Source organism: Sebastes fasciatus, chromosome 1 (assembly GCF_043250625.1).
Source record: "Sebastes fasciatus isolate fSebFas1 chromosome 1, fSebFas1.pri, whole genome shotgun sequence".
Classification (NCBI taxonomy): domain Eukaryota; kingdom Metazoa; phylum Chordata; class Actinopteri; order Perciformes; family Sebastidae; genus Sebastes; species Sebastes fasciatus.
The window spans coordinates 21,584,786-21,611,769 of NC_133795.1; the positions used below are offsets into that span (position 1 = coordinate 21,584,786).

Genomic DNA, 26,984 nt, shown 5'->3' on the forward strand with positions numbered 1-26,984 from the left:
TGATTCACAATGTTTTGCCTATACGCCTGTTGATGCGCAGAAGAAACTTTGTAAAATAATTAATCAAAACGACACGTTTGATGTGCATAAACATAAGCACGAGGGGGTTCTGAGGTTATTTTACAACAGTCTGATGCTGGTTGCATAAAATGCAAGGCTCTCTATATACTTATCTTGTGTGCACAAATGAATAAATGAGTGGGACAGAACATGATAAACATCTATGTAAGTATGATATTGTTTGTTTAATTGTGGTGAAAACCGGGACAATTTGTTAGTGACTGTTGAAAACCGGGACATTTGAGTGTTTTACAGATATTTGTCGTGACTCAGGACACCCAGCTTGAAACTGGTACAGTCCCGGTCACCGTAACCTGACATCAAAATTTACATCTCCAGCTGATCTGTAATTCTATTCCATACATGTGTGCATAGCAACATTTTGCTCCCATAATCAAGACATTATAATTATATATGAGGGCACTATATAAGAAGGCTGCCATCCTTATGAAAACATCCACATCTGAGTTGAAATCATTGTGCAAAAAAAGACTACAAAAACTAGCCAATCAGGGGCAGAGTACGGTGGGTCTTCCCGGAATGAGGGGGGGGGGGGGGATCGATCAAACTACCGTTAATAACAGGCAATGGCTGTGAAGGATGTAATTTGGCATGCGGATGAGAGGGCACGTCAACATTTCCCAAAAAATCTTCTGCACACTTACTGCTAGTCTGCCATTGGTTAAGCTACTGCGTGAAATTAGTGGCGTTATAACAAATTTGCATTAACGCGTTATTATTGCGTTAGCTTTGACAGCCATATTGTCATCACTTGATCTCATTTCGGTTTCCAATGACCGTGTTTATTGCCTCCTAATGTGTTACTAATTAGATATATGCTAAGGATTATAATATAATTTTATGAGTAATATTTTGAGTAAAAGTTTTTCTCATGTGGAGTTGAACTGCGGCCAAAGTAAATATTTAGTAATCAAGATCACGACGTCGTGATTTCTTTTCTGAGCTTAGTGACCTCATACGAATCCCACCTCTGAGTCTAGGAGCTCTTCTTTACTCCATCTGGAGGTTAAATCGTTTAAATGTTTAAATCACAAATATTAAATGCGTTAAGCCATCAAACTTTTCAGGAATCTTGGGTGTATTTTTCTGCTAAAGGTTAACAATTGTGATGCAGACACACACTCCTTTGTGTGTAATTGAATGGGCGTTAGCTGCTGCAGAGGGTGAGTCATACGGCCGTGAGTTGCTGTATAAAACGGGGGATTTTAGATGAAGCTTAATTGAACATTAAGCGGGGAGGATGCAGGACTCTAAGCGGCCTATGAGCGAGGCACGGTCGCTCTGCAGCTCAGGAAGAAACCAGACACTGGCAACGTTACGGGTTCGATTCCCACCGGAGCAGTCCGTGCTAAAAATGTGCGCTCTCATAGTGCTGCAGATGAAAGAATCAGCCCAGTGGCATATGGTGCTATCTAGCCTGTGATCATTAGCGCCAGGTATGTGCTCCCTCCCAGTATAGTTAGTAACTGATTAACTGTGTGTTTGAAATATTATACATGTGTGTGTGTGTGTGTGTGAGAGAGAGAGAGAGAGAGAGAGAGAGAGAGAGAGAGAGAGAGAGAGGGAGTTACACACTGAGGACCAGCATAGCAGAGGAAGAAAAATCCATTTTGATGTCTCTGATCTTTAAACTGAATGTTAGAAAAGGTCACAGACCCGTCTATCTCTCCGTCTGTCCGCCATCCTGCCTGTCGATGTGTGTCTCTCTCTTTTCTATCTGCTCCCCTATCTGTCTCCTCTCTTGTGGATTCCTATCTATCTGACAAATTATCCCATTTCTCTTTTCCCCGCTCTGCCTGTCTGTCTGTCTGTCCACCTACCTGTCTCCTCATCTGTCTGTCTCTCTTTGGTCCCCTCTGTTTTACTTTGTCTATCTGTCTGTATTTCTGTCTCTCTAAAGGCTAGCCCACACTAAACGATTTCTCTTTTAGTCAACATCTTAACAGATGTTGAAAATATGAGCGACCCCACACATAACAACATGTTAAATTTACCAGTTTTGTTCCTATAGTGTGTGGAGAGCAACGATTTGGCCAAAACAGCCCATCACACACAAACAGATTCATTCATGAACAACAAGTCCCGACTAAAAAAACGGGAATCTCACAAAATCTCTCGCAATTAAACGTGACTTTAGTGTAAACAAACATGGCGGACGACGGGCAGGAAGAATTAGCGATGTGAGTTTTTGCGCTACTTTGTCCTGAAAATTCACGACAGATGGATGGAGACACGTTAAAGGGACTCTATGTAAGAATCAGAAAATGCTTGTTAACAGCGACACCTGTGGCCGTTGAATCAACCAAAGTCAGCGTCCTGTTGCTCGCGCTTGTGCTCGCTCTACATGGACATGAAGGAGCATTGATCAACACAGTGAGGCGACACACGTCAGCTAAAATCACAATATCACTCTATATTTCACCTGCTTGGCAGTAATGTTAGCTGACCAGACCAGGGGTTGTCCTTCCGCTTCAGTCGGATTGGTTCTAAACTGGCTATCCTTCTTTCCCACGTGACTGTGTCATCGGCTGTCCTCAGGGCTCCCCACACACAACAGGATATCCGATCATAAATATTGAACATGTTTAATATTTACAGTTTGAAATCGGTGAGGCCAGGATGGACTTCTGAGTCGATCCGGGGATGAAAAAAACACTCTTAACATACCTCACACCACAGGAATATCTGATAAAGATAATCTTTAGAACCATCAAAAAATCAGGGCATTGCTGATGAATGTCGGGAGGGGGGAATAAGGCACAAAATCGTCTTTATTCTCATGTAGTGTATATACGGCATTACTCGATGAAGACAAATAATGTCTGAATAATTATCAACTGGATGAGAAAAAAGAATAACACAGTGTGTATCGGTTGCTGACTTAGATAGCTTTGTTTGTCCAAATTGTGGGCGCTGGTACACAGGAAGGTGTCTTTAGTCGTTATCCCTTTGGTCTCGTCATTGGGCTTAATGAACAGGTCGTGCGGTAATCGCAGGTTCGGCGGTTCAATCCCTGGTTCCTCCTCAGCACCTTGCATAGTCTCGCTGGCATCGGTGTTGTGAGCGTGCAGTCTATTTGTCAATATGTCAGTGCATTTCAAAACGACCAATATAGCATTTCTAAAAATAGTCATATTAATATATATAGTATATACTGTATAGTATATAAAATGTTATAATAGGTGCAACAATAAACTGTGGATGGTTAGAACAGAATAAAGTCAAACTGGGAGCAGCTGCTACAGTTGCAGTGGGCATAAATTAGATATAGTCAGAGATATTTTAGACTCAGGTGTGTACTGTGTATATATATATAATACTGCATATACATTTTTATGTGGATCAGCTGTTTCAAACTGGGTCATTACCTGCTTAGTAGCATGCAGGTGTGTACGCTGGTGTTGGTGCTGGTGTAGTAAGAAGCTGTGACAGTATACGGTATGTCAGTCGGCTCACGCTGTGTAACCATGACGTTCTGGCACGGGAGCTTTCCAACAAATAATCTCCCCTTACCTCTCGCTGTCTGTTGTAAACTGTCTATTAAAGCAGCCTTCCACCCAAAATATCTGAAAGTTGTAGCATATTTCTTTAAAAAATTGTGGAGGTGGAGTTTCTTGAAATAAAGTCATCCTAAAACCTTGGTGTTCATCCTGAAGACTTCTCCTAAGACTAATGTTTGCATGGAATAAATATGGAATCTGTAGAGCAACATTCAGAAAAAAAGTTCAAGTTAATTTATTTTGTCGGAAGTCTTCATTTACAGGCCCGGTGCTGCCGTAATCACATTAAAAGCTGAAATTTGATGCTTAAATGTCAGCCCAGTCACCATGAAAAACTGTTGGAATTGTACATTTCTGCAAACCACAGGATACAACTCAATTTTGGCCGTTTTTGCATTCAGTCGGAGCAGGTGACGTAGTACAATGGCGACCATTATTGAAAGTTACGTGGCATTACAACGAGTATAACAAGCGAGAAAGTCCACTCTGGACGGGTGGTAGTGGTGATGGCTGGGCCAAAAAATAACACAGGACTTTTCATCCGGGAGACCGCTGTTCGTGTCTCGTGTGAAACCAAAGTAAACATTGAGTATATGCTTTTTACGTAACGTTACGTAAGAAAGTCCTCTTTGGGCGATTGTTGTTTATTTATAGTTGTTACGTTAGGTTGTTAATAGGGCTGTCAATTGATTAAATTATGTAATCGCGATTAATCGCATGATTGTCCATAGTTCATCGCAATTAATCACAAATTAATAGCACATTTTTATCTGTTCAAAATGTATTTTAAAGGAAGATTTGTCAAGTATTTAATACTCTTATCAACATGGGAGTGTGAAAATATGCTTGCTTTATGCAAATGTATGTATATATGTATTATTGGAAATCAATTAAACACAAAACAATGAGAAATATTGTCCAGAAACCCTCACAGGTACTGCATTTAGCATAATAAATATGCTCAAATCATAACATGGCATTTTCAAGCCCAACAGGCAACAACAACAGCTGTCAGTGTGTCAGTGTGCTGACCTGACTATGACTTGCCCCAAACTGCATGTGATTATCATAAAGTGGGCATGTCTGTAAAGGGGAGACTCCTGGGTACCCATAGAACCCATTTTCATTCACATATCTTGAGGTCAGAGGTCAAGGGACCCCTTTGAAAATGGCCATGCCAGTTTTTCCTCACCAAAATTAAGCATGAGTTTGGAGCATTATTTAGTCTCCTTTGCAACAAGCTAGTATGACATGGTTGGTACCAATGGATTCATTAGGTTTTCATATGATACCAGTATCTTCTCTCTAGCTTTAAAACTGAGCCTGCTACAACCTAAAAATCACAAGTTGTGTTAAAACGAATTTGCGTTCATGAATTATTACGTTAACTTTGACAACCCTAGTTGTTAGGTTATGATTTTAACACAAACCATGATCTTTTCTAACCTTAACCGAGTAGTTTCATTGCCTAAACCTAACCAATCGTTTCACAACATTAACCACGTCATCGTGAGTTTCTTCAAGCGTAATATGAGGCTGATTTTTATTCAGAAGCGTCCACATTCAACCATCATTTTTTTTCGGCGACTGGGTTGGAAATGTGTACGAACCAAAAAAATAGGCTGAACTCAACATACTTAAAATATATATTTGTAATATAAGTGAAACTAAACAATAATTTGTCACAATATGAAAACAATTTGACAATTTGAAAGGTGTCTCCGGTAGTGTTGAACCTACAGAAAATGACCATCTGAATCAGCTCCCCTCGGCTTAATGGAGCTTTATCTTGAGTTTCAGCTCATTCAGCTCACAGCTTTACTGTTCTGGTTCACTCTCACCGCTCTCATAGCGTCACTTTCAGAGAAGAAGCTATTAAAAGCTACTGTTTATTATTATTATTACTATTATTATTGTCTGAACATGGCTTCATAATAGGGATGCTAATTTAGAATTTTTTTTTAACCGATAACCGACCCTCGTTAACCGATTGTTAACCGTTGACCGACAAGATTAGTGCATTTCACGCAGCGGTGTCATTTTTAGTACCTAACAAGCCATCTAGATGCAACAAAAAGCCGATGCAAAAACAGGTTAAATCCATCATTTATCACCAGCTGCAGTGATTGCACAAAACAGACAACTGAGTCCCCAGTTCACCTGTCCGGGAGAGTTACCGTAGCAGCCATGACGCTGCGTGTATTGTCCCAGTAAGTCTCCAGCACATCATTTAGCTGCGAGATTGTCAGCTGTTTGTCTGCCTGGCGTACTCAGTGAGCACGGCGTAACTTTAGCAAGTGTCAGGTCGAGAGACAGAACATGTGTGTGTGGCGGCGATGAACTCTTGTCAACCCAGCGCGACATTAGCGAGTGTCCGACAGACTGCATGTGTGTGGCGGCGGTGAGTTTGGGGTTGTTGGTGGTGTTATAGCTGTGAACGTAAAAGTGTGTGTACAGTTTATTCGTTGGTGAATAAATGCTACAACTCCTCAGACCCAAGCCAAGCTCCCGTCTCTTGCCAGCCGTCTGCCGACTAAAGTGAAGGTGGTTAGCTCAGACTCTCTTAAGGTGGGCTGTTAAGGTGGACCAGCTATTCTCCTTTAAGTGATAAGCCGCTCCTCTGAGTTTTGAGCTTTTTATTTAATCTTTAATGTTTATTTTAACCGTCTAACCGATAACATTAATCGGTTAAAATTCATTAAATTTATAACACCCCTACTTCATAAGAGCCATTATTTTAATTTTCCAAACACTTCTTCTCAGAGGTGGAGCGATGGTGCAGGAAGGGTGTAGGTCTGTGGCATCATGTACTGAGGGAGTTTATGGCCCTGAAAGAAACACAAAAGCTTTTCTATAACTTCAAAAATGCATCATCATCATCATCGATCAGAAAAACAAGGCCGATTTTCTTTTCCCTTTAACTCCGGGACAGAAGCGTATTAGGACATAAAGAGCACTGAGAGCCAGTGGGTGTTTGAAAGCAGACACTCATTATGGGATGTTTCCTTGGTGAGAAACACTCATGGTTTCTTTTGCTAGATATGAGAAGCATTGATTTTCTTTTTTTTCTCTCTTCGGGTTCGCACAGAAAAGCATTAGCGGCCAGTGGATGATGTCGGATCATTTGAGATGGAGTCTGTGTGTGTGTGTGTGTGTAGCGCTCAGTGGGGACTGCGCTTGGCTGTGTCCTAGATTCACCGAAGCCAAATGATAATGAGCTAAGATTGCTGCTCGCCTTCTTCTCCTCCTCTCCTTCCTCCCTCTTTCTCTGCTTTGCTTCTCTCCTCTCGTCTCTTCGCTTCCTTTCCTTTTAACATCTCTTTCCTCCTGCGCCTCCCGCTTCCTTTACTTCCTCCTCGTACCTTGCATCACCTCGCTTGTCTCATCTTTGTCTTCTGTTTCCGTCTGTTCGTCATATTCCCTCTCCTCTCACTCATTGTTTTTCGTCTGCTTTTTTCACGCCTTCATCTTTTCATTCCTACCTCCATGATACCTTGTTTGAATTATGAGCGAGACTTTATTAATTTCACTGAAGCTGTGTCCGCGAGAGTTAGCGGCCTCCTCTTTTCATAGGGATTTTGGGGGAATAAATTATGTGGGAAAAATACCTTCTGGAGTGAAACACAGGACTGCCTCAGATGGTTCCCATAGAAAAGCTGAGGTAAACGGCAGCTGTGCGCTGCACTTTATCAGAGGTGAAGAAGGTAACCAGACGTGCTTTTGGCAAACCAACCAGTCAGTCTTCATCCTTGAAGTCTTTTCTCTTGTAAAACCCCAAAATATGGTTTGGAAAGACTTCCGATAAAGCATAAATATAATTTTTGTGTTGCTTGTCAAAGTAAGTTTTCATATGCATCTTCTTCGCCTCATTGCAACGTATCAACAGTTGGTATGATATCTTCCGAAAAGTTATTCCTAATTTTTCTTGCATTTCCTACGAATGCCCAGCAACACGTGTCAATTTCCGCTCGTTACATGCATGCAGTCTTTTCAAAATAAACTTCTGTCTTCACAGGAAACAACTTGGTTAGGTTTTGGAAAATATCATGGTTTACGTTAAAATAACTACACAAGTGACGTTACGTAAGGAAGTTACGTGACACAGGATGCAAACAGTGGTCTCCTGGGTAAAAGTCCAGTGTTTTTTGACCTACCCATCCACTCCGACCTCTTCCCTACAGAGAGGCAAAGTCTCTCCCCTTCTAGTGGACCCCATGGAACCTTATTTCGGTTTGTCGTAGTATCATTTAGTTTTGTGTGAAACCGCTCCGTGAACTACATCTCACGTTATCTTACCTGATGTGTTTTATCCAGTGACTCCTGGTCTTTTTATCAGCCAGGAAGAATCCATTGTGCTCTGGTTGGTTTTCCAAATGTGGGTCTGGTTAACCGCCCCAGCCCCAGTAAACACCACCCCACAGCCGCTTCCCTGAGCTTTTCTATGGGAACCTTCCCAGAACTCAGTGGATGAGACATGTTATGAGCACTATAAACTAAATCATTGATCGTCTTTCTGACATTTAATGATGACTGAGGTATCACTGCACACTCTACAGGTAAATGTACTATGAATTATTGATACTGGCTCTATAAATGACCACAGCTGCCCGTAATGGCCGCTGCTCTGGCACTGTTGAAGAACTTTGCTACTGTGGTGCAAATCACCTAAATTGCACTACTTCTTTGCTGCTCTTTTCGGGTGGAGCATGCAGAGGTATTGATATATAAATGGTTGATTAGGGCGTGTCTACATCCATTTATGGTTAACTGCAGGAGTTGAAATCGTGCACCTTTGCCCACTTCCAGAGATTTATAAAACAGAAGCATGCGTACACACGGCTTTGTAAGTCCCCGATTGTCTTTGCAGCAGTATTTCGACTTTTGTTTCATAATGCCAGGTTGCTGTAGGTTTAGTACAAGTGTTTCCAATGATATTGAATTTCTAACTTGTGACTTGTTGTGTTGCAGGACCGGTGGTTTTGGCGTTTGAGGAACAACAAGGTGCAGGAGGGTTATCCCATGCAGATCGATCAGTTCTGGAAAGGCCTGCCACCTCGCATCGACGCCGCCTACGAGAGATCTGACGGCAAATTTGTCTTCTTCAAAGGTACAAGGAAAACTATTAAGATGTGTAAAAACATTTGCCTTTTTTGTCCTCACATATTCAACATCAATGAATCACAGTTCTGCCTAGAACTAGGCCTTTCGTCTCATGGGTCCAGACATATATACAGAGGTGCAGTAAAGACTGGGTTATATTTGTCAAACTTTTGCACCAATTTATATATATTGTTTTGTCATTTCAGTGGCTTCATTTTCAAAAACTTAGATATAACTAAAGAGTCTTGCAGTGCAGCTAACCGTGTGCTAACATATGAAGGAAGGTGTTAAGAGAGAGTAACTGGTGTCACACACTTTTTGGCACGACTACATGTTGCTTGAGAACTCATTACGTATCACTGATCTCTCACCAGATGTTCAGTCTGACTCTATTTTAGCTTGCTCACTTGAAGTTCCAATTAGCTATTTATGTCATTATAAAGTTATGATGTGTCTGTCATCGGCTCCTGCAAGCTGTCACTGATCTCACTGGGGTTAATTAGGCATTAAATATTTAATATACCATTAGAAAGTGGGTCAGGTCTTTAAAGGTACATTTGATATTTGATAACATCGTCACTAGATGTCGCATTCTCTCTCCACCGTTCCATTGCATTCACTTCACAACAAATGGTTGCCAGTTCGTTGCACAACCTGCACATTTTGTGGTCGAGTGTTGTGACTCAGACAGACAGTCATGTCAAGTGATGAATCTTTCGTGGTAGAGTAAAAGTCATTTTGGATCAGCTGTTCTAGCGCGGAGCATCATGAAACACACTTGATTCAAACTGGACAGAAATAAAATAAAACTCACCAAAACCGTCTCGGTTAGTCTTTCTTAGTCTTTACAATATATTTATTGTTCAACACAGGCCATTTCGGTAGAGACATTAAATATGACAATAGAATACAAATTTTGTTTTACTTTTGTATGGCTCTTTGTAGGCGGACCTTTAACTGGCATCCGGTAGACGCTTTCAGTCCAAAATGGCGGAAGCGTAGCTTTGCTGCTGGGCTCTGATGTTGCAATGGAACAAACAATTGACTTTCACTTCTTATCGATACGTTCTTTGATGAAGTTAGGTAACTGGACGCAACCGTCCTTAATGCTAAGATGCTAATGTAGCTCCTCAGGGATTGAAGCTGTTATTTTTCTCTTTTTGACAAAGTAACCGGTGACACCACATTAGTTAAGGTTGTAAGGACTATGGCTGTTGGTAGTTGTTGGTCGTTTTGTTTAAATATGTTGAGTTGTAATTTAATTGGTTATTGTTATTCGAACATTTAAGTTAAGACAGCTAATGTGTGCCAACGTCAGTTGTCACTTGTTGCCACAGTAAATATTCACTTATCCTGCAGTCTGATGGAGACACCAGTGTCAAACTGAGCCATTTATCCGTTTTTTCCACACTTAACTGGCAACTCTGATGACACAGATATACCACTCGATATCAATGTCGTTATACTATTGGCTCACAAGCCTTGTTAGAAGTGGGAACCAAACGTCAGATATCTTCTACAGATGTAAACAAAACATTAATTTTGGACCCGTAACATTTTTTCAAATGATTAATTCACAGTCATAATCATTTTTTGAGGAAAAGCCATACTTTTATTGAGCACCTTTCTGAAAGCTGATTGATGATTGGTCTACATTGGAAAATGTTATCAATATAACCTTTAAGTTTTGATGTGTGTGTCAGTTTCATTTCTCTCACAAGTATAAGCAGTCAGTTTGGCTGAATGGGGAGTTTTTTCTCACAAAGCTTTCTCCGAAAATCAGCCAATTTTGCTCACAGTCAAAACTTTTCTCAAACAAATCTCTGTCTACCATCTGCTCCAGTGTTATTAGACCCTGTCCTGCTCACTACGTGCCCTCCTCCTCCTGAAAATATATTTAATAAAGTGTGAAATAGAGAATGGCAATGCAGCAGGGAGCACCCGGCCTAAAGTAATAGAATTTTAGTCTATGTATGAAACCTCCCTCATCCGCTGCCTGCTGACTGTGGATTCACTCATCTCTCTCTCTCTCTCTCTCTCTCTCTCTCTCTCTCTCTCTCTCTCTCTCTCTCTCTCTGCTGCTTCCATCTCTATCTCACTCTTTCTCACTTTCTCTGTACCTCACACACACACTAACACACACACTAACACACACCGACTTCTGATGGAGTGTCCTGCTATCGCGGCCAGCCAGGAGCAGATATTAATAGCTCTGCTCTCTCAGCTGCCGACTCTCTCACTCACACACACACACACACACACACACACACACACACACACACAAACACACGCACACACACACAAAGACGCCCAGTAATGCTTCTTGCACACATTGTGGATACATGGACACACACACACACACACACAGAGAGAATTAGGAGGATTTGTTGTCTGTCAACGTGTGTCTGTTTGTTGTTTGCAGGCAATTCTCTTCTCCATGAGCCAACACAGGGTGACATGAGGCTAAAACTACACTTTCAGTATTTCCCGGTTCATAGGGCTTCATTTTGAAATCTTCTATTTTTACTTGGTGGTGTGCACAAAAACTGTACTACCCAATAATCCTGAGAGGTCACTTATACCTCTCATCAGTGGTGGAAAGTAACTCAAGTATTGTACTTAAGTACAATTTGGAGTACTTATGGGACAAATACTCACTTTTTCAGTGCTTGTGCACATACAGTTGGGTATCTGGAGTACCAACCCACAAACTGTGAAATAAGACAACGCAGTCAGTTTTTTGTGGGCTGCCTAGATCAGAAAACATGTGATTCAAAAAGCCATTCAGATAGGGCTCCCCTTCCTATGTCACATGCAGGCTCATTAGAATATAACGCCCACAGCTTGAGAACTACCTTTGCAAAGGTGCACCATCATTTTCTCCAAAGCCAATATGCCCTTTTCATAGCAGCCTTTTTGACATGTAATTGCAGGGTAAACACAGGTGTAATTGATAAATTTAATTATGGTCCTGTTCTATTTAGTATCACAGCCATTCCAGTGAGACAGTATGCACAATACCAGGGCCCTGGCACACCTAAATAGAACAGGGCCATAATTAATGTTATTAATTGCACCTGTGTTTTCCTGCAACGGCATGTGAAAATGTTTTTTTGGGAGGGGGTTTAAAAAGACAGATGCTAAAACAGAGCTTTTCAGACAGATGGTGAATACAGGTATATTCAGACAGACAGTATGAGAAAAATAATGTGTTTTGAACATTAAAGCATGTAAACATGTTCTAGTAGAAACCCAAAATACAAGTTTGAACCTGAAAATGAGCACGATATGTCCCCTTTAAGTCCCACATTGGATGCTACTTTACACTTATACTCCACCACATTTCAGAGGGAAATATTGAACTTTTTACTCCATTAGTAGACGTTCTCAGGGCCGGCTTAAGGCATACAGTAGTAAAAAAAAAAAGAATGCCAGTGGGTGCCCTTCCTCATTTTCTGCTTTGAAGTAACAAATGAACAAATAAATAAGAGACAGAGAAATATACTTCTCACCCCTGTAACTCTGGGACTGTGTATATTTATTTGTATTTATATTATAATAAATGCAGTTATTTATGGAAATAAAAATCTTAATTTTTGTTTTAAAACTAGGGCTGTTAATCGATTCAAATATTTAATCGCGATTAATCATGATTGTCCATTTTTAATCGCGATTAATCGGAAATTAATCACACATTTATGTTTAAAATGTACATTTAAGGAAGATTTATCAATTATTTAATACTCTTATCAACATGGAAGTGGACAAATATACTTGCTTTATGCAAATGTATGTATATATTTATTATTATAGCTTTAAAAATGAGCCCACTATAACCTTCGAAATATCAATTGCGGTGATACATTAATGAAATTAGTGGCGTTAAAACGATTTTGCGTTAACGCGTTATTATCGGGTTAACTTTGACAGCCCTACTTAAAACCATTGTGATGTCTGATTTGTGTTGTGGTTTACGGGGGGGGGCTCCAAATTTGAATTTCGCCTAGGGCACCAAAAGGGCTAGAGCCAGCCCTGGATGCTGTGGAGCATTTAATCGAAAAGTTTTGAATCTCAATTTATCAGCTTACATGGATGAGAAGTCCTCAAAGTGGTAAAGTGGTCAGAAAAATGGTAATGAGCATCTACAGTTCCCTGACAATTAGGCAAACTGCTGAGGGAGATCGTGTGATGCGATTGAAAGCTCCAGAACAGCTCCTAATGGGCCTTGTGGTGAGATTGTTTTGTCAGCTGCTGCTTTCAAGGTCAAGAATGAACTTTCAATTGCAATTTTCACCTAGATTTGAAGTCCCCACACACCCACAACGTGTTGTTTTCTGCTCATAAAAAGAACTCTATTGCTTTTGGTTGCAGTAAACAAGGTTTTCTTGAGAAAAGCTCAGGAAATATATAAAGTGAAGAGAAAACACTGCACAATGCGCAGCTCATTTGTCCCTTTAAGTACATTTAAAAAAGGTCGTCAGATTACAGATTGCTTGTATTTCAAATGGTACTTTAGAAACTGACTTTGCATTTTACTTTTTTTTATCTAATTTTCACCCGTTTTTTTTATAGTCAAGATAACAAAAATAATATTTATTGCTTGAGTTTATTGTTGGATAATATACATGCACAGCTGGGCCACAGTGGAAATGTATGTACTCCTGGCTCCTCAAGGCATTATAATGATAAAGGCACCCGCTATGGGCTATACTTATCTATCAGTATCTTCTCAGTAATATGTACAGTGCATTTAAAACCGTTACAGCTGAGTCCAGCTGCATTAAATGCCTGGAGGAAAGCAATTAGTGTCTTTGTTTGTATTCATTGTTCCCTTATGTTTTTTTTTGTATTTCAGAAGATGAGTACAGGCTGTTCAAAGGAGTTGCTGTCAAGTCAGGCTAATTTAATTGCCTAGTAAAAGAGCCTTTATAGAGTAGTTGTATGATTTAACTGCCGGTTTTTAATCTCTCTTTATATTTTCCCACATCTATCATCTGAACATAAGAACTGGATATTTAACAAAGCTGCAGAGGAGCTGTTTAATCTTCACAGTTTTCTCAGTGAAGTAGAAAGCAGCTACTGAGTTGTTCTACAGTGTATTTTCGTGCGTTTTCCTACAAATGTTCAGCAACACGTGACACACGTGTCAATTTCCGCTTTAGTCTTTTCAAATTAAAACTACTTAGTTAGATTTTGGAAAAGATCGACTTGGTTAGGCTTAGGTAACAAACTACTTAGTTAGGTTTAGGAAAAGATCCCTGTTTGGGTTAAAATAACACCGGAAGTGCAGTAACTTATGTGACAAATAAATCAACTTTGACTTCTGGTTTCACAGACGAACACCAGTCTCCTGGACAAAAGTCCTGTGTTTTTTGACCCACCCATCCACACTGACCTTCTCCCTACGCAGCATTCTCTACTCTCTATACTTCCCGGTTCACAATTATGTGCATTACATACGAATTAATTTCACGCTGACCATCGCAGAAAAAAATGTGAAATTCGAATCAATACATTGAATTTTGTGACTATTTCACGAACTGCTGTGCGACTGGGCTGGACAATAACTCTTTAACGCTAATTTGTTTTAACGCCACTAATTTCTTTAACGCATTAATGCAACTTGCGATTATGGAGGTTGTAGTGGGCTCGGAGCTAGAGCGAAAGAGTTCAAGCTAAAGCTAGACTGAAGATACTGACATCATATGAAACTAGAAAGCCTAAGGAATCCATTGGTATCACCCATACCAACCATCATCAACCATCATACTAGCTTGTCACTCTAAATTTTGCAGAGGAAAAATGGTAAATGGACTTGCATTTATATAGCGCTTTTCTAGTTTTCCGACCACTCAAAGCACTTTACACTACATGTCAACATTCACCCATTCATACACTGATGGCAGAGGCTGCTAAGGTGCCAACTTTGCCCATCAGGTTCTAATCTAAATACTCATTCACACATCGATGGCTATGCCTTCGGGAGCAATTTGAGGTTAAGTGTCTTGCTCAAGGACACATCGACATGTGACCCAGAGCAGCCGGGGATCGAACCCCCGACCTACCGATGGTGGACAACCTGCTCTACCCTCTGAGCCACAGCTGCCGAAAATGGCATGGCCATTTTCAAAGGGATCCCTCGTCCTCTGATCTCAAGATATGTGAATGAAAATGGGTTCTATGGGTACCCACGAGTCTCCCCTTTACAGACATGCCCACTTTATGATAATCACATGCAGTTTGGGGCAAGTCATAGTCAAGTCAGCACACTGACACACTGACAGCTGTTGTTGCCTGTTGGGCTGCAGTTTGCCATGTTATGATTTCAGCATATTTTTTATGCTAAATGCAGTACCTGTGAGGGTTTCCGGACAATATCTGTCATTGTTTTGTGTTGTTAATTGATTCCAATTGTAAATATATATATACATTTGCATAAAGAAAGCTTATTTGCCCACTCCCATGTTGATAAGAGTATTACATATTTGACAAATCTCCCTTGAAGGTACATTTTGAACAGATAAAAAATGTGTCATTAATTTGCAATTAAATATTTTAATCGATTGACAGCCCTAAAAAAAACTTGATTGGATTTATTTCTGAAGGTTTTTGATTATGTTTTGACACTTTTTAAAGGGGTCATGTTTTCACCTCTTTTGTTTTTGCACATGTTGGTGCTGATCTGGATCCTGCATTTCAACCATTAAATAATCACTTATAAATATTAAACTAAGGGTGAAAAATACATGATTCAAAATCCTCAGGGTTTGTCTGGACATTAAAGAAATCAACGCAACTCAGACTTTAATGACATGAGTGACATCTGTGGTTGTAAATGCACCTTAAAGAACAAAACAGAAGTGCTGACTTATCTTTTCCCACATCCTCCAGGCGATAAGTACTGGGTGTTTAAGGAGGTGACGGCTGAGCCAGGTTACCCTCACAGCCTGGTGGAGCTGGGCAGCTGCCTCCCCAAAGATGGCATCGACACGGCGCTGCGCTGGGAGCCGGTTGGGAAAACGTACTTCTTCAAAGGGGACCAGTACTGGCGCTACAATGAGGAGAAGCGCACGGCCGACCCAGGATACCCCAAATCCATCGCTGTGTGGAAGGGAATACCGGACGCACCGCAGGGGGCCTTCATCAGCAAGGAGGGATGTGAGTATTCAGTTTGGTGCATCATCATCATACATAGCAAGACATTCATTTATACAGCACAATCCATACACTTGGCATTTTCAAAAAACCTTACAGACATTTATACTTTAAAAGAGAGTGGAAACAAATGTTTGATTTAAAGAAAGTGTGAACTGATATATAAAATGAAAATAAAGACGTGAACAAATGACACAAACAACCTCAATCCTATTACATACGTCAGGATTAGATGTCGTGCGTTGCGTTTGATTGAATTGAAAGAAATTACGTGTTCTCATTCATTCAAACTTTTTTGAAGAAGTGACAACCTGTGTGTGTCCTGATGTGCCTTCGAAAGAAACCCATAGTCATTGTCAGTGGGGCTTTGTATTGGCAAGAATATGGCGATACGACACGTATCATGATACAGGGGTAACGATTCAATATATTACTATATATTACAATTTTTTTTTCAAATCTAATTTTAGGAAAATTGTCATGGTATAAAGACACACCACCATATGTATAAAAAAAAAGTCACTATGTGAAATGGCCACTATGGGGAGTAACATCATTACACATGAATACAATTGGACTCATTGGATCCACAAGCGTCTCAGCTTTAAGGTGCCCCGGTAGCTCACCTGGTAGGCCAGGAGTCCCTGCTGCAGTGGCCCGGTGTTCGAACCCGACTTGTGGCCCTTTGCTGCATGTCATACCCTCTCTTTCTCAACTATCTCTATCTCTGTCAAATAAAGGCAAAAGACAAAAAAATATCTTTAAATAAGAGTCTCAGCTTTACAATGATTTATCCAATTTATGTAACTCTAAGATTGTTTAAGGACCCCAGTATGCAGAAATATTCAAGTACACAATTTAGATTAGGTGAAAATAACACATTTGTACTGCATGCAAAAAACTGCACGGTTTTTGCCAAGAAATGCATGTGATTATAACGTAAAGGTGAGACTCGTGGGTACTTTTCATTCACATATCTTGAGGTCAAAGGTCAAGGGGCCCCTTTGAAAATGGCCATGACAGTTTTTCCTCTCTAAAATGTAGTGCAAGTTTGGAGTGTTATTTAACCTCCTTCGCAACATTCAAGTATGACATGCTTGGTACCAATTCATACTTGGTTGGATTCCTTAGGTTTTTTAGTTTCATATGATGCCAATACTTTCATGCTAGCTTTAAAGCTAAGCCTGCTACAACCTCCGAAAGACAGAAGATATACAACTATAATACTTTCTTCCACCCCTAATTGTCAGGGACTATGTGACTTTGAACTAAATGAAATTATTTGAGTCAGATTTTAATTTAATTTCTACTTCTATTGCAATGTTAGCGATGCTAACTCTCAAGGTGTAGTTAATGATTTATTACAATTTTCAAAATTTCCCCTGCTTTACTTTTTCTTTTTTATGCAGGAAATGGCAACGAATGAAATAGAACATGTCTAGGGAGAGTTCCTTTCTGTAGATTCATCTAATCAATCCTTTTCATCCTGAAGGGATACTCGTAAAATTATGTGGAGAAATGTATTCACTCTTCTACTACAACACAATAGAATAAGTCAACAAATCAGTCAAAGAGTCAGTCCGTCAGTTTATCCTCCAGAAGCAAAGGCGACCGACAGAATCACACATACTGCTGCCTGCTAGAAGAAAAGACCCCATCATCACTTCCACTTGTCGAGACGTGACCTCATGACCTTGTGGCTGCCTCAGAGGGTGTGTGTGTGTGTGTGGGGGTGAGATCAGAGGCGGTGACATGTTCGGTGGGGCATGGTGTCTTGGTGTTAGATGAGAAGCTGTCCTGCAGGGACTTCAGAGGTTACAGACAAATGTGTTTGTGTTTGTTTCCTTTGGGCTGTTTGGAGGTGATGGAGCAGACAAAAAAGCGGACAACAGAAGAAACCTTCTGGGTTTTTTTCTGTCGGTGAGCTGTGTGTGTGTGTGTGTGTGTGTGTGTGTGTGTGTGTGTGTGTGTGTGCCCTTGGGCCAGTCATCTTTGTTGTAGTTCTCTGCCATCTGTAGTTTAGATCAAATGTAGTTTTAATAACCTCTCAGCTGTAGAGGTGTTATTGCAACACATTCTCACTCCCAACTCGTCAAATGACGTCGCTTGGTCAGTGCCCCTCGGCATCGGAGACAGACGACTAGCGACGACTAGCGACTCACGTGACTCATGTGACTCATGGGACTGACGGTACATGTCCACAGAGGCGTTTGTTATCCTGAGGGATCGCCTTGCTTCCCAGCATTGGACGCTTGATGGGCTGCCACTAGACACAAGGCACCTGAACAAACGTTTTTCCTCTTGGCCTGCTACTCCCAGCTTTCTAACCGGAAACAACATAACGGCTCCTTTGGAAACTTTCTTCTCTTATATCACGAAAATAGTTCGCCGAAATGTGTGTTCTGAAAACATTTTATGCGAGAAATAAGCCAAGCAGTTGCTGAATCTGTCTTTATTTTGCATAAAGTAGCCTAGACCACAACTTTATGTAAAAGAAGAGCAGCCAACGTGACGCCCCGTCCCTCGAATCATGCCGCCACACTACCACATACATTGCACGGCTGCTTACATAGACAATGACTGGGACGTGTGGAATGGACGGAGGCTGTGGACATGTACCATGACAATACCAACGACTCACGTGACAAAATGAGTCAACGTTACAAATATCGGTCTCCTGGTTGAAAGTCTTGTATTTGTTTGACCCATCCACCACCCCTTACGCCCGCCCTGAACAGACTCTCACGCTTAATGCTACGTCGCTTGCTCCGACCATCAAATAACGCCGCGGGTAGGTTTACATTGTAGTTAGTTGAAAGCCCGATACATCACATACTGTTGCTAAAGGGAGCCTCCGTGCGTTGGTTCACGATGCCGAGGGGCACACGCGGTTATTTGTTGTGCAGAAAGTTACAGATTTCAGCTTTAAATGAAAAACGCTTACTGAGCACATATCTAAAATATAAATGGGGATGCACCGATCCGACTTTTTCAATCTTGATATAGCGATACCTGGGCTTTTGGTATCAGCGATACCGAGTACTGATCCGATACCAGCAACAAATTGGTCAAAACTTAAACAGGAATTAAAATTCCAGTATAGATTATATACTGTTTAGTATATAAATAATTGAATTGAATAGATTGGCCCCATTATCACCGATATCCGATAGAGCTGTTTGAGTCAGTATCGACCCGATATTCGATCCGGTCTTGGTGCATCTCTAAATATAAATACAGAGCACTTCATTGAAGAATAAATGTGAATAAATAAAAGGAACCAACAAAATTGTCTTTATGTAGTTGTTAGGAAGAAACACAGACCTGCTGATATTTAATAAAATACTAACATTAGCTAACACTTACATGCACTTATTGCAGCTCGTCATCACATCTGCTTGTATGTGTGAGACTGTGTGTTTGGTGAGGATGAATCACTTCATGTTTTCGCCCCCTACCTCCCATCCCCCTCCTGTATCTCTCACTCACATACCATCCCATTTGTCTCCCAGCTACAGTGTCTGTCTCACAGGCATTACATAATATTGCCCTTCAATAAAAACAACCACTGCTGGGACTGAAATACTGTAGCTGCCTATAACCACTGTGTCACAATAGAAATGTTATTGCTTCTAATGAGATTCTGCGTCACAGCCAGGGATCTACCAGAGTTGAGAGGGGGAGCTGAGGACGCTGATGAATGTTTTTCAGTTAAAGAAGAAGCTTTTTTTAAAGGGTGAAGGACTGTGTTTGTCACTGGATGTAAGTGTTTGTCTCCTGAGAGTGAGCTTTTGAGGAATTGATGAAACACGGAGCTTCCAGATCTTAGATATGATGTGATATTTGGTCTCAGTTCTTGTGATTTTACAATCACAATCACGATGTTCAAAGGTTGGAGGAGTTGCAAAGCTGAATTTGTAAGTTGGATGTTTAAGGTGGTGTCGTGGAATTTTGGTGTCCAGGGTGGTTTGTTCTCACCAAATGCGTAGCAAACTTTTCGGGTGGCGCGATTACATTCAAAATCAATGCAAAGACGTGAATCAACGTGAATTATGCAACGCGAAATTCAAACTCCATTCAGAAAGCAAGCATTTTTAAAAGTTCTTTTCTTGTCGTCTTGCAGACAGACCTGATAAAGCATGAATTCAGACTTTTCACAAATCGGCATCATGATGTCGTTATTTTGACATCCTTTTGATCAGTTTATTGTAGGGCTGTCAATCAATTAAAATAGTTAATCTGGATTAATCACAAATTAATTGCACATTTTTTATCTGTTCAAAATGTACCTTAAAGGGAGATTTGTCAAGTATTTAATACTCTTATCAACATGGGAGTGGGCAAATATGCTGCTTTATGCAAATGTATGTATATATTTATCATTGGAAATCAATTAACAACACAAAACAATGACAAATATTGTCCAGAAACCCTCACAGGGACTGCATTTTGCATAGAAAATATGCTCAAATCATAACATGGCAAACTCAAGCCCAATAGGCAACAACAGCTGTCAGTGTGTCAGTGTGCAGACTTGACTTTGACTGACCAAAACTGAACGTGATTATCATAAAGTGGGCATGTCTGTAAAGAGGAGACTCGTGGGTACCCATAGAACCCATTTTCATACAAATATCTTGAGGTCAGAGGTCAAGGGACCCCTTTGAAAATGGCCATGCCAGTTTTTCCTCGGCAAAATTTAGCACAAGTTTGGAGCGTTACTTCGCAACAACCTAGTATGACATGGTTGGTACCAATATATTCCTTAGGTTTTCTAGTTTCATATGACAGCGGTGTCTTCTTTCTATCTGTAAAAGCCAGCTCCAACCTCCGAAATATTGATTACGTTAATGCATTAAAGAAATTAGTGACATTAAAACAAATTTGTGTTAACGCGTTATTATTGCGTTAACTTTGACAGCACTAATATTAAATTATGTTTTGTAAGCTGTATGTTGAATGCTTAAATATTTTCAAACCTTTATGTCTCCCTCACAAAACTCTACTAATTTTTCTTTTCTGTTCTTTTCCTTCTTTTTTTCCTTTACCCACCTTTATGTCTTTCTTTCCTCCTACCCACCCACTCATCCTGCCGTCTTCAGACTACACGTACTTCTACAAGGGGAAGGAATACTGGAAGTTCGACAACCAGAAGCTGAACGTGGAATCCGGATACCCCAAGTCCATCTTGCGCGACTGGATGGGTTGCGACCAGTCTGACATGGAGCGCTCTGGCAGCAAGGGTAACCGCGGAGACCGCCAGCTGCCCCTTGACGATGTGGACATCATGGTGACCATCAACGACGTCCCAACGACGGTCAACGCCATCGCCGTGGTGATCCCCTGCATTCTGTCGCTGTGCATTCTGGTGCTGGTGTACACAATATTCCAGTTTAAAAACAAAGGAGTGCAGCAGAACACCATGACGCAGCACTACTACAAATACCCTGTTCAGGAGTGGGTATGACAGGCAACTGTGCTTTGAAGAGGTCAAAGTTCATGGATTGAAGGCGTCAAGCAGTCGTTAAACTGTTAGCTAGCTTATGTTAGCTAATGGCCGAGAACGCTAGCAAAAAACATTGGAAAGTCAATGCTGAAAAATGCTAATTGTGCTAGCTAGTGATAATAGGTCGGACAATGATGATGCTATTCGGGAGTAGATATAGACATTGGCTCAGAGTGTGTGTATGCAAGTATGTGTGTGTGAGAGAGAGAGATTCGTGCCTGTCTTGTGACTCAAGCACTTCAGTATAGAGCAGCAAGGATACTGATTTAGACTTTTCCCGTTCCTCACTAGGAATGGACGCTTAAAACAAACATGGGTGAGGACAGCAAGAACAAGTCCGCAAAGGAGGATCTGATTGGCTAAGGACAGATAACACACCTGATCTGTCCACAACATCTCTGGCTAAATGAAACGGGGTCTTATGAGTGACACTGAACTTTGACTATTACTTCTGGGACCTACAACACGACCCTCCTTCTCAGTGAAAAGAAAAAGAAAAAGGATTTGGGGCAGAATGAATATGCTCCTTAAAGCCAGACGCCACCTCCAAGTTTGTTCTAACAACAACTTGTACACGTGAACTATTTCAACTATTAAGTTAGATGAAATTTAATGAAAAAAAAAGAAAAGAAATGGTTTAAAAATATCAAACTTGAAGATAAAATGTAGGTAGAAAGGCCATAACTAAAAGAAAACCAAGGATCTCTCTGTCGATCTGAATTTAATTTAAATTATTTATACTTGTATGGAGCTGTAAAACTGTCAAAGAGGACCTTTTCTCTCTTTTTTTACCGCAGACAACAAAAAAATACATCTTCACCACCATTAGCTCAGACCTTTGTCAGCTTAAAACTCCCCCTGCTTTGATTTACACAGCTTGGACTGATGGGTTTTCGCAGATGTAGAATAACTAGTCATCGGCATATAATGATAGAATAGATGAATGACAGTTCAACAGCCTTACCTCTGTCTCAACAGGCGTAACACAATGGCTTTTATTTAACAAGCTGCACACAACCAGGGCTCATATTTATCAAACTGAAACTTTTACTCCTATTCACAAACTTCAAAATAAAAGCTGCTTATGTTTTTAGTGATTGTACAAAACATCATTGGTTACGATGAGTAATACATTTGCTGAGTGTTATTCTGAAAAAACAGTCATTTTAGCCCACTATTTGCATTTTATTTGAACATTTGATTGGGCTTTACACCACTTTGTCTTTTTTGGCATGTAGCAGTGGTGCAAACAACAACAAAGCTGTTGCATTCAAGTTCTTTGACATACCTTTTCTACACACTGCAGAATTTCTTGCAGTGGAATTTTAATTGCTACTTGAGAAATCAAGGATTTCGCACAGCTTTTGCACATTTACTACAAGGATTTCTTTTTTTTTTAACAATGAACAATATTAGAGATGTATGGTAAATCCTTGTGTCTGATTGGCTCTTCCTGCTACAGAAGAATATTAGGGCCAGGCATAAGGAGAAAAAATGAGAGGAGGGAGAATTTTTGTTGTTGTTGTTGAAATGTCGAGAATAAATTCAAAATTCCAGTATGTACGCTAACGCTAGTAGTTTTTGTCTTTATTCTTGAAATGTTTTTTCAACTTTATTCTTAACAAATCAACTTTATTCTCAACACTTCGACTTAATTCTAGACATTTTGACATATTCTCAAAATTAAAAAAAAAGTCTTCCTCCTCTGATTTTATTTAATACTGAAAGTTGGACCTTATTCTCAACATTTCAACTTTATTCTTGACATTGTGACTTTATTCTCAAAATGCAAAATAAAATATCTTCCTCCTCTCATTTTATTCCTCCTGCCTGGCCCTAATACTCTTCCGTATGCTGCTCTGAATATGCATGTGATTAATCACTTGAAAGCGTCTCTTTAATATTACTCTTACACTTTGCTGTAAGTTGGAGTAAGTTGCTTGACAAATGTGTCTGAACACTCAGCGAAGAACTTTTTTAATCCTTGGTCTTAAGTGTAACTCTTAGAAGTTTGATAAATACGGGCCCCGAGCTGAACTAGTTGGTTTAGTTTGTTCCTTGAGTCTGTCTTTATCCTCATCTTTGTATTTCTCTGTTCCCTCGCTCTAGCGAGGAGGGAGGCTCTTCAAGATGCAAAAAGGGAGGAAAGAGAAAGTAAAGGGACAGGGAGCGTTTGAATACAGGGAAACGGAGGCAGGGGGGGAGGGGGGTACACAGAGGATATATGTTGGTCTGTATTAGTATGCTGTCTGCGGCACGGCGACATCGACCAAACTTAATGAAGTACTTCTGTTCACAAAGCTGTAATAGGGGCTACTCGCCCTCCACATCCCTGGCTTTAATCCTACTGTCCTCCCTCTGTCTTTTTTCACTGTCCATCTGGCCTCTCCTCTCTCAGTTGGTTCATCCTCTCCGTCTATTTAATCTTACCATCTCCATCCATCTGTGCTAGCCTCATCATCTACTTACCTTGTCTTTCTTTTCATCTTTTGAGGTCCAGCATCTCACAATTTCTTTATCAATACACCATCTTCGTCCAGTTTGTTTAACACTCCAGGTTGCTTGTCCACGTTCAGTCAGGCTGCTTTCATTATGATTTAATTGTTGGTTAAAACTAAGAAGCTTGTAATTTGTCTCCAGTTATAGTCAAAAAGTGCCAAATTTTCTTGTCGTCTTTGGCTCTAAATTGTTGAATTTTACTCCTCAGCAGGATTTTGTCGACACATTTTAAACACATTTTGTGTTACTTTTTGTGTACTAAGGAACATTAGCTGTGTTGCCACATGTTTCACATTTGACAAGTTGTGTTGCAACGTGAGCTAAAATGTGATTGATGATCGGCAGTTTCTCTAAGTTGCCTCCAGGCTTTACAGGAATGATAACTTATACTGTAGGTTGTATGTGTTTCTTTTTTGACAAGACTTTAAATTTCTTTCAATTTACATCAATTTAAGTACAACAACCTGCAAAAGGGATCAGTTTTATATTAGATAAGACCATGTCATTTTGACTCTTAATGGCTTAGGTGTGGTCACTTTTCCTATATCAAAAAGACAAAAAATTATAAAACGTATCGAACAATATTTTTCTTCTCTCATCACTTCTGGCCCGTTTGGTAAATACAAACAAGCAGTTGTTGCACAATATCTGAGTATTTTCTGGGAGGTTTGGATGTTTTAAACAGCTGCCATTTTGGGATGCCAACATGTAAAGTTCCTGTGTTCCACTTTGATGAAAAGATTTATCCAATTGACCCTGTAGAGGGAGCGATGCATGCACAAAAAGGTAGATTTGTGGCACCTTATGTACAGCACAGTCTCACGGCAGTTCGTGGAATAGTCACAAAATTGAATCTATTTGATTCATGTACATACACACAAATTTCCCTTTTTTTCGTGACGCTCAGCACGACTTTCAACAACGTATTTTTAGTGCTTTTCCCTACAAATGTCCTGCAACACACGACGCAAGTGTCAATTTCCGCTCCAGTCTTTTCAAAATAAAACCACTCAGTTAGGTTTAGGAATAGATCGACTTGGTTAGGCTTAGGCAACCAAACTACTTAGTTGGGTTTAGGAAAACATCAGGGTTTGGGTTAAAATAACACCAGAAGAGGCGTAACTTAAGTACGGAAGTTACGTGACAAATAATCAACTTTCAACTCGAACAACTCGAACAGTATGTCAGCGTTAACAGTCTCCTTGGTGAAAGTCCTGTGTTTTTTGACCCACCCATCCACCCCGACGTCCTCCCTATGCAGTGTCCGTCGCTCTCTATACTTCCTTTTTCACAATTACGTGGTTTACATATGAATTGATTCCGTGCTGACCATCACCAAAAAAAAGAGAAATTCGCGTCTATGTACACGAATCAATACACAAAATTTCATGACTATTTCACGAACTGCTGTGCGACTGGGCTGTTACGTAACACTCCAATCCTCACCACATCTTCTAAAACAGCAGCACTGCAGTTCTAACTCAGCATAATACACGAGCTGCTAATTTAAATGTCATTAACTCCAATATGACTCATAATGGTTCACTCAGAGGCCGGTCGGCTCCCCAGAGGGAGTTTGGAGTCCCCCATCCATGACCTCCTACCCCGGGCTAGAAATCACTGTTGCAGGGTAAATTGGGACATCCTAAGTGAGTCACTGTTTCTCCAGACTGTCTGTATAACTCTGAAGATTTAAATGTCTCTCTTTGGGTTGAGAATATGAACTATCCATATATACATCCACCCACTAATAATGCAGCCAGTGTCTTTCCACATCATTCTCAAGGCTACTTTACATTTAAAAGAGTACATAATGCCTGCCTCTGTGTGTCTCTCTCTCTCTCCCTACCTCTCCCCTTGTTCTTGTTCTCATTCGCTCAGCTTTGTACCTCACTCACCGAGCTCTCTGTCCCGCAGTAATTGAATGTGTTCTCGACGCATATCCGTGCAATTACTTGCTGCTGTCGAGAGCAATTCAGCACACGCAGCAGCATTCAGCACAAATCGATGTCGTTCAATATCCCTACAGCGCTGTTTTGACTCGGTGGGGGGAAAAAACACGTATTTGATCCTCGAGGGTGTACAATAAACACAGAACAAGCGTCTTTTACCTTTAAGCCTATATACAGTATATACAGACAGGGTTGTGTGAGTTTATGGAAACATGAATGTCTATCTTAAGAAAATTGCCTATTGGACGAAACTTGTCTTTCTCTTAGTGTTTTCTCAGCTGGAGTATGAAGGTCCAGACAGAGCTGCGTGATAGGAGTTTCATAAATATTATAACATTTTAAAATTTAAGTGAGTCAAATTGAAAAGTTGCATTCCTAAAGGAGATAATCCAACATTTGGATGAAATTAAAGCTGACATGCAAGGCTGCGACTAACAGCTATTTTCTTTATTGATTAATCTGACGATTATTTTCTTGATAAATCAATTAATCATTTTTAAATATGAAATGTCCGAGAATAGCGATGATCTTCAAATGATTTTGACACCTTTTTTTTCTAACCAACAGCCCAAAGATAATCAGTTTAAAATCATATACAACAGTGATTCTCAAAGTGGGGTCCGTGGCACTCTGTCAGGGGGTCCGCAAAATAATTTGCTATAAATGATAAAACTGTGCCGTGTCATTAATTGTGCATATTTACAGATGGGGACCATTTGCACCAATGAAACAAGCATATTGTGTCCATTACTCCCACCCATGTTAGCTCTGGGCCAATAGAAATCAATCATTATTTTTAAGTTGAAGCCCTTACTGACAGTCAGCTGTAGACTCGTAAATTTAAATATCTGGATTTATTAGGACTATGCCAGTCTTGCTACTGTTCATTTTCTGAACATTTTTAAGATCAAATACTTGAAATATAGACTATAAATTGTGTCAAATTGAGTCCAAATACAATTTGAATGAAATCCCCCTCTGTTTAACGGTAAATAAATGGTATAAACATTCAATAACATTGTAAATTTCCCCACTGTGGGACTAATAAAGCATTATCTCATCTTATCTTAACATGATTCAAATTGAGATGTGTTTCTTATTATCACTATCAAACAGGTCTGAAGTATTTAGGTTGAAAAGTTTTAGAATACAAATAATTCCGATGGCGTCAAAGAGTACAAATGGTAGTAA

General features: G+C 40.2%; 3 protein-coding genes across 3 annotated transcripts in view; 1 reads left to right on the forward strand and 2 right to left on the reverse strand.

The window, feature by feature from the left end:
* Window positions 1-21,971, forward strand: part of mmp24 (matrix metallopeptidase 24) — a 94,876-nt gene extending 72,905 nt beyond the window's left edge. Inside the window, exons 8-10 of the mRNA XM_074637169.1 lie at window positions 8,550-8,688; window positions 15,573-15,839; window positions 20,939-21,971. Coding sequence (XP_074493270.1) covers window positions 8,550-8,688; window positions 15,573-15,839; window positions 20,939-21,303 — 771 coding nt within the window. The 3' untranslated portion in view covers window positions 21,304-21,971. The remainder of the gene's footprint in view (window positions 1-8,549; window positions 8,689-15,572; window positions 15,840-20,938) is intronic.
* Window positions 1-26,984, reverse strand: part of LOC141768833 (zinc-binding protein A33-like) — a 275,021-nt gene that overhangs the window by 55,430 nt on the left and 192,607 nt on the right. The window lies entirely within an intron of this gene.
* LOC141768824 (nuclear factor 7, brain-like) overlaps window positions 1-26,984 on the reverse strand; it is a 94,008-nt gene that overhangs the window by 52,959 nt on the left and 14,065 nt on the right. The window lies entirely within an intron of this gene.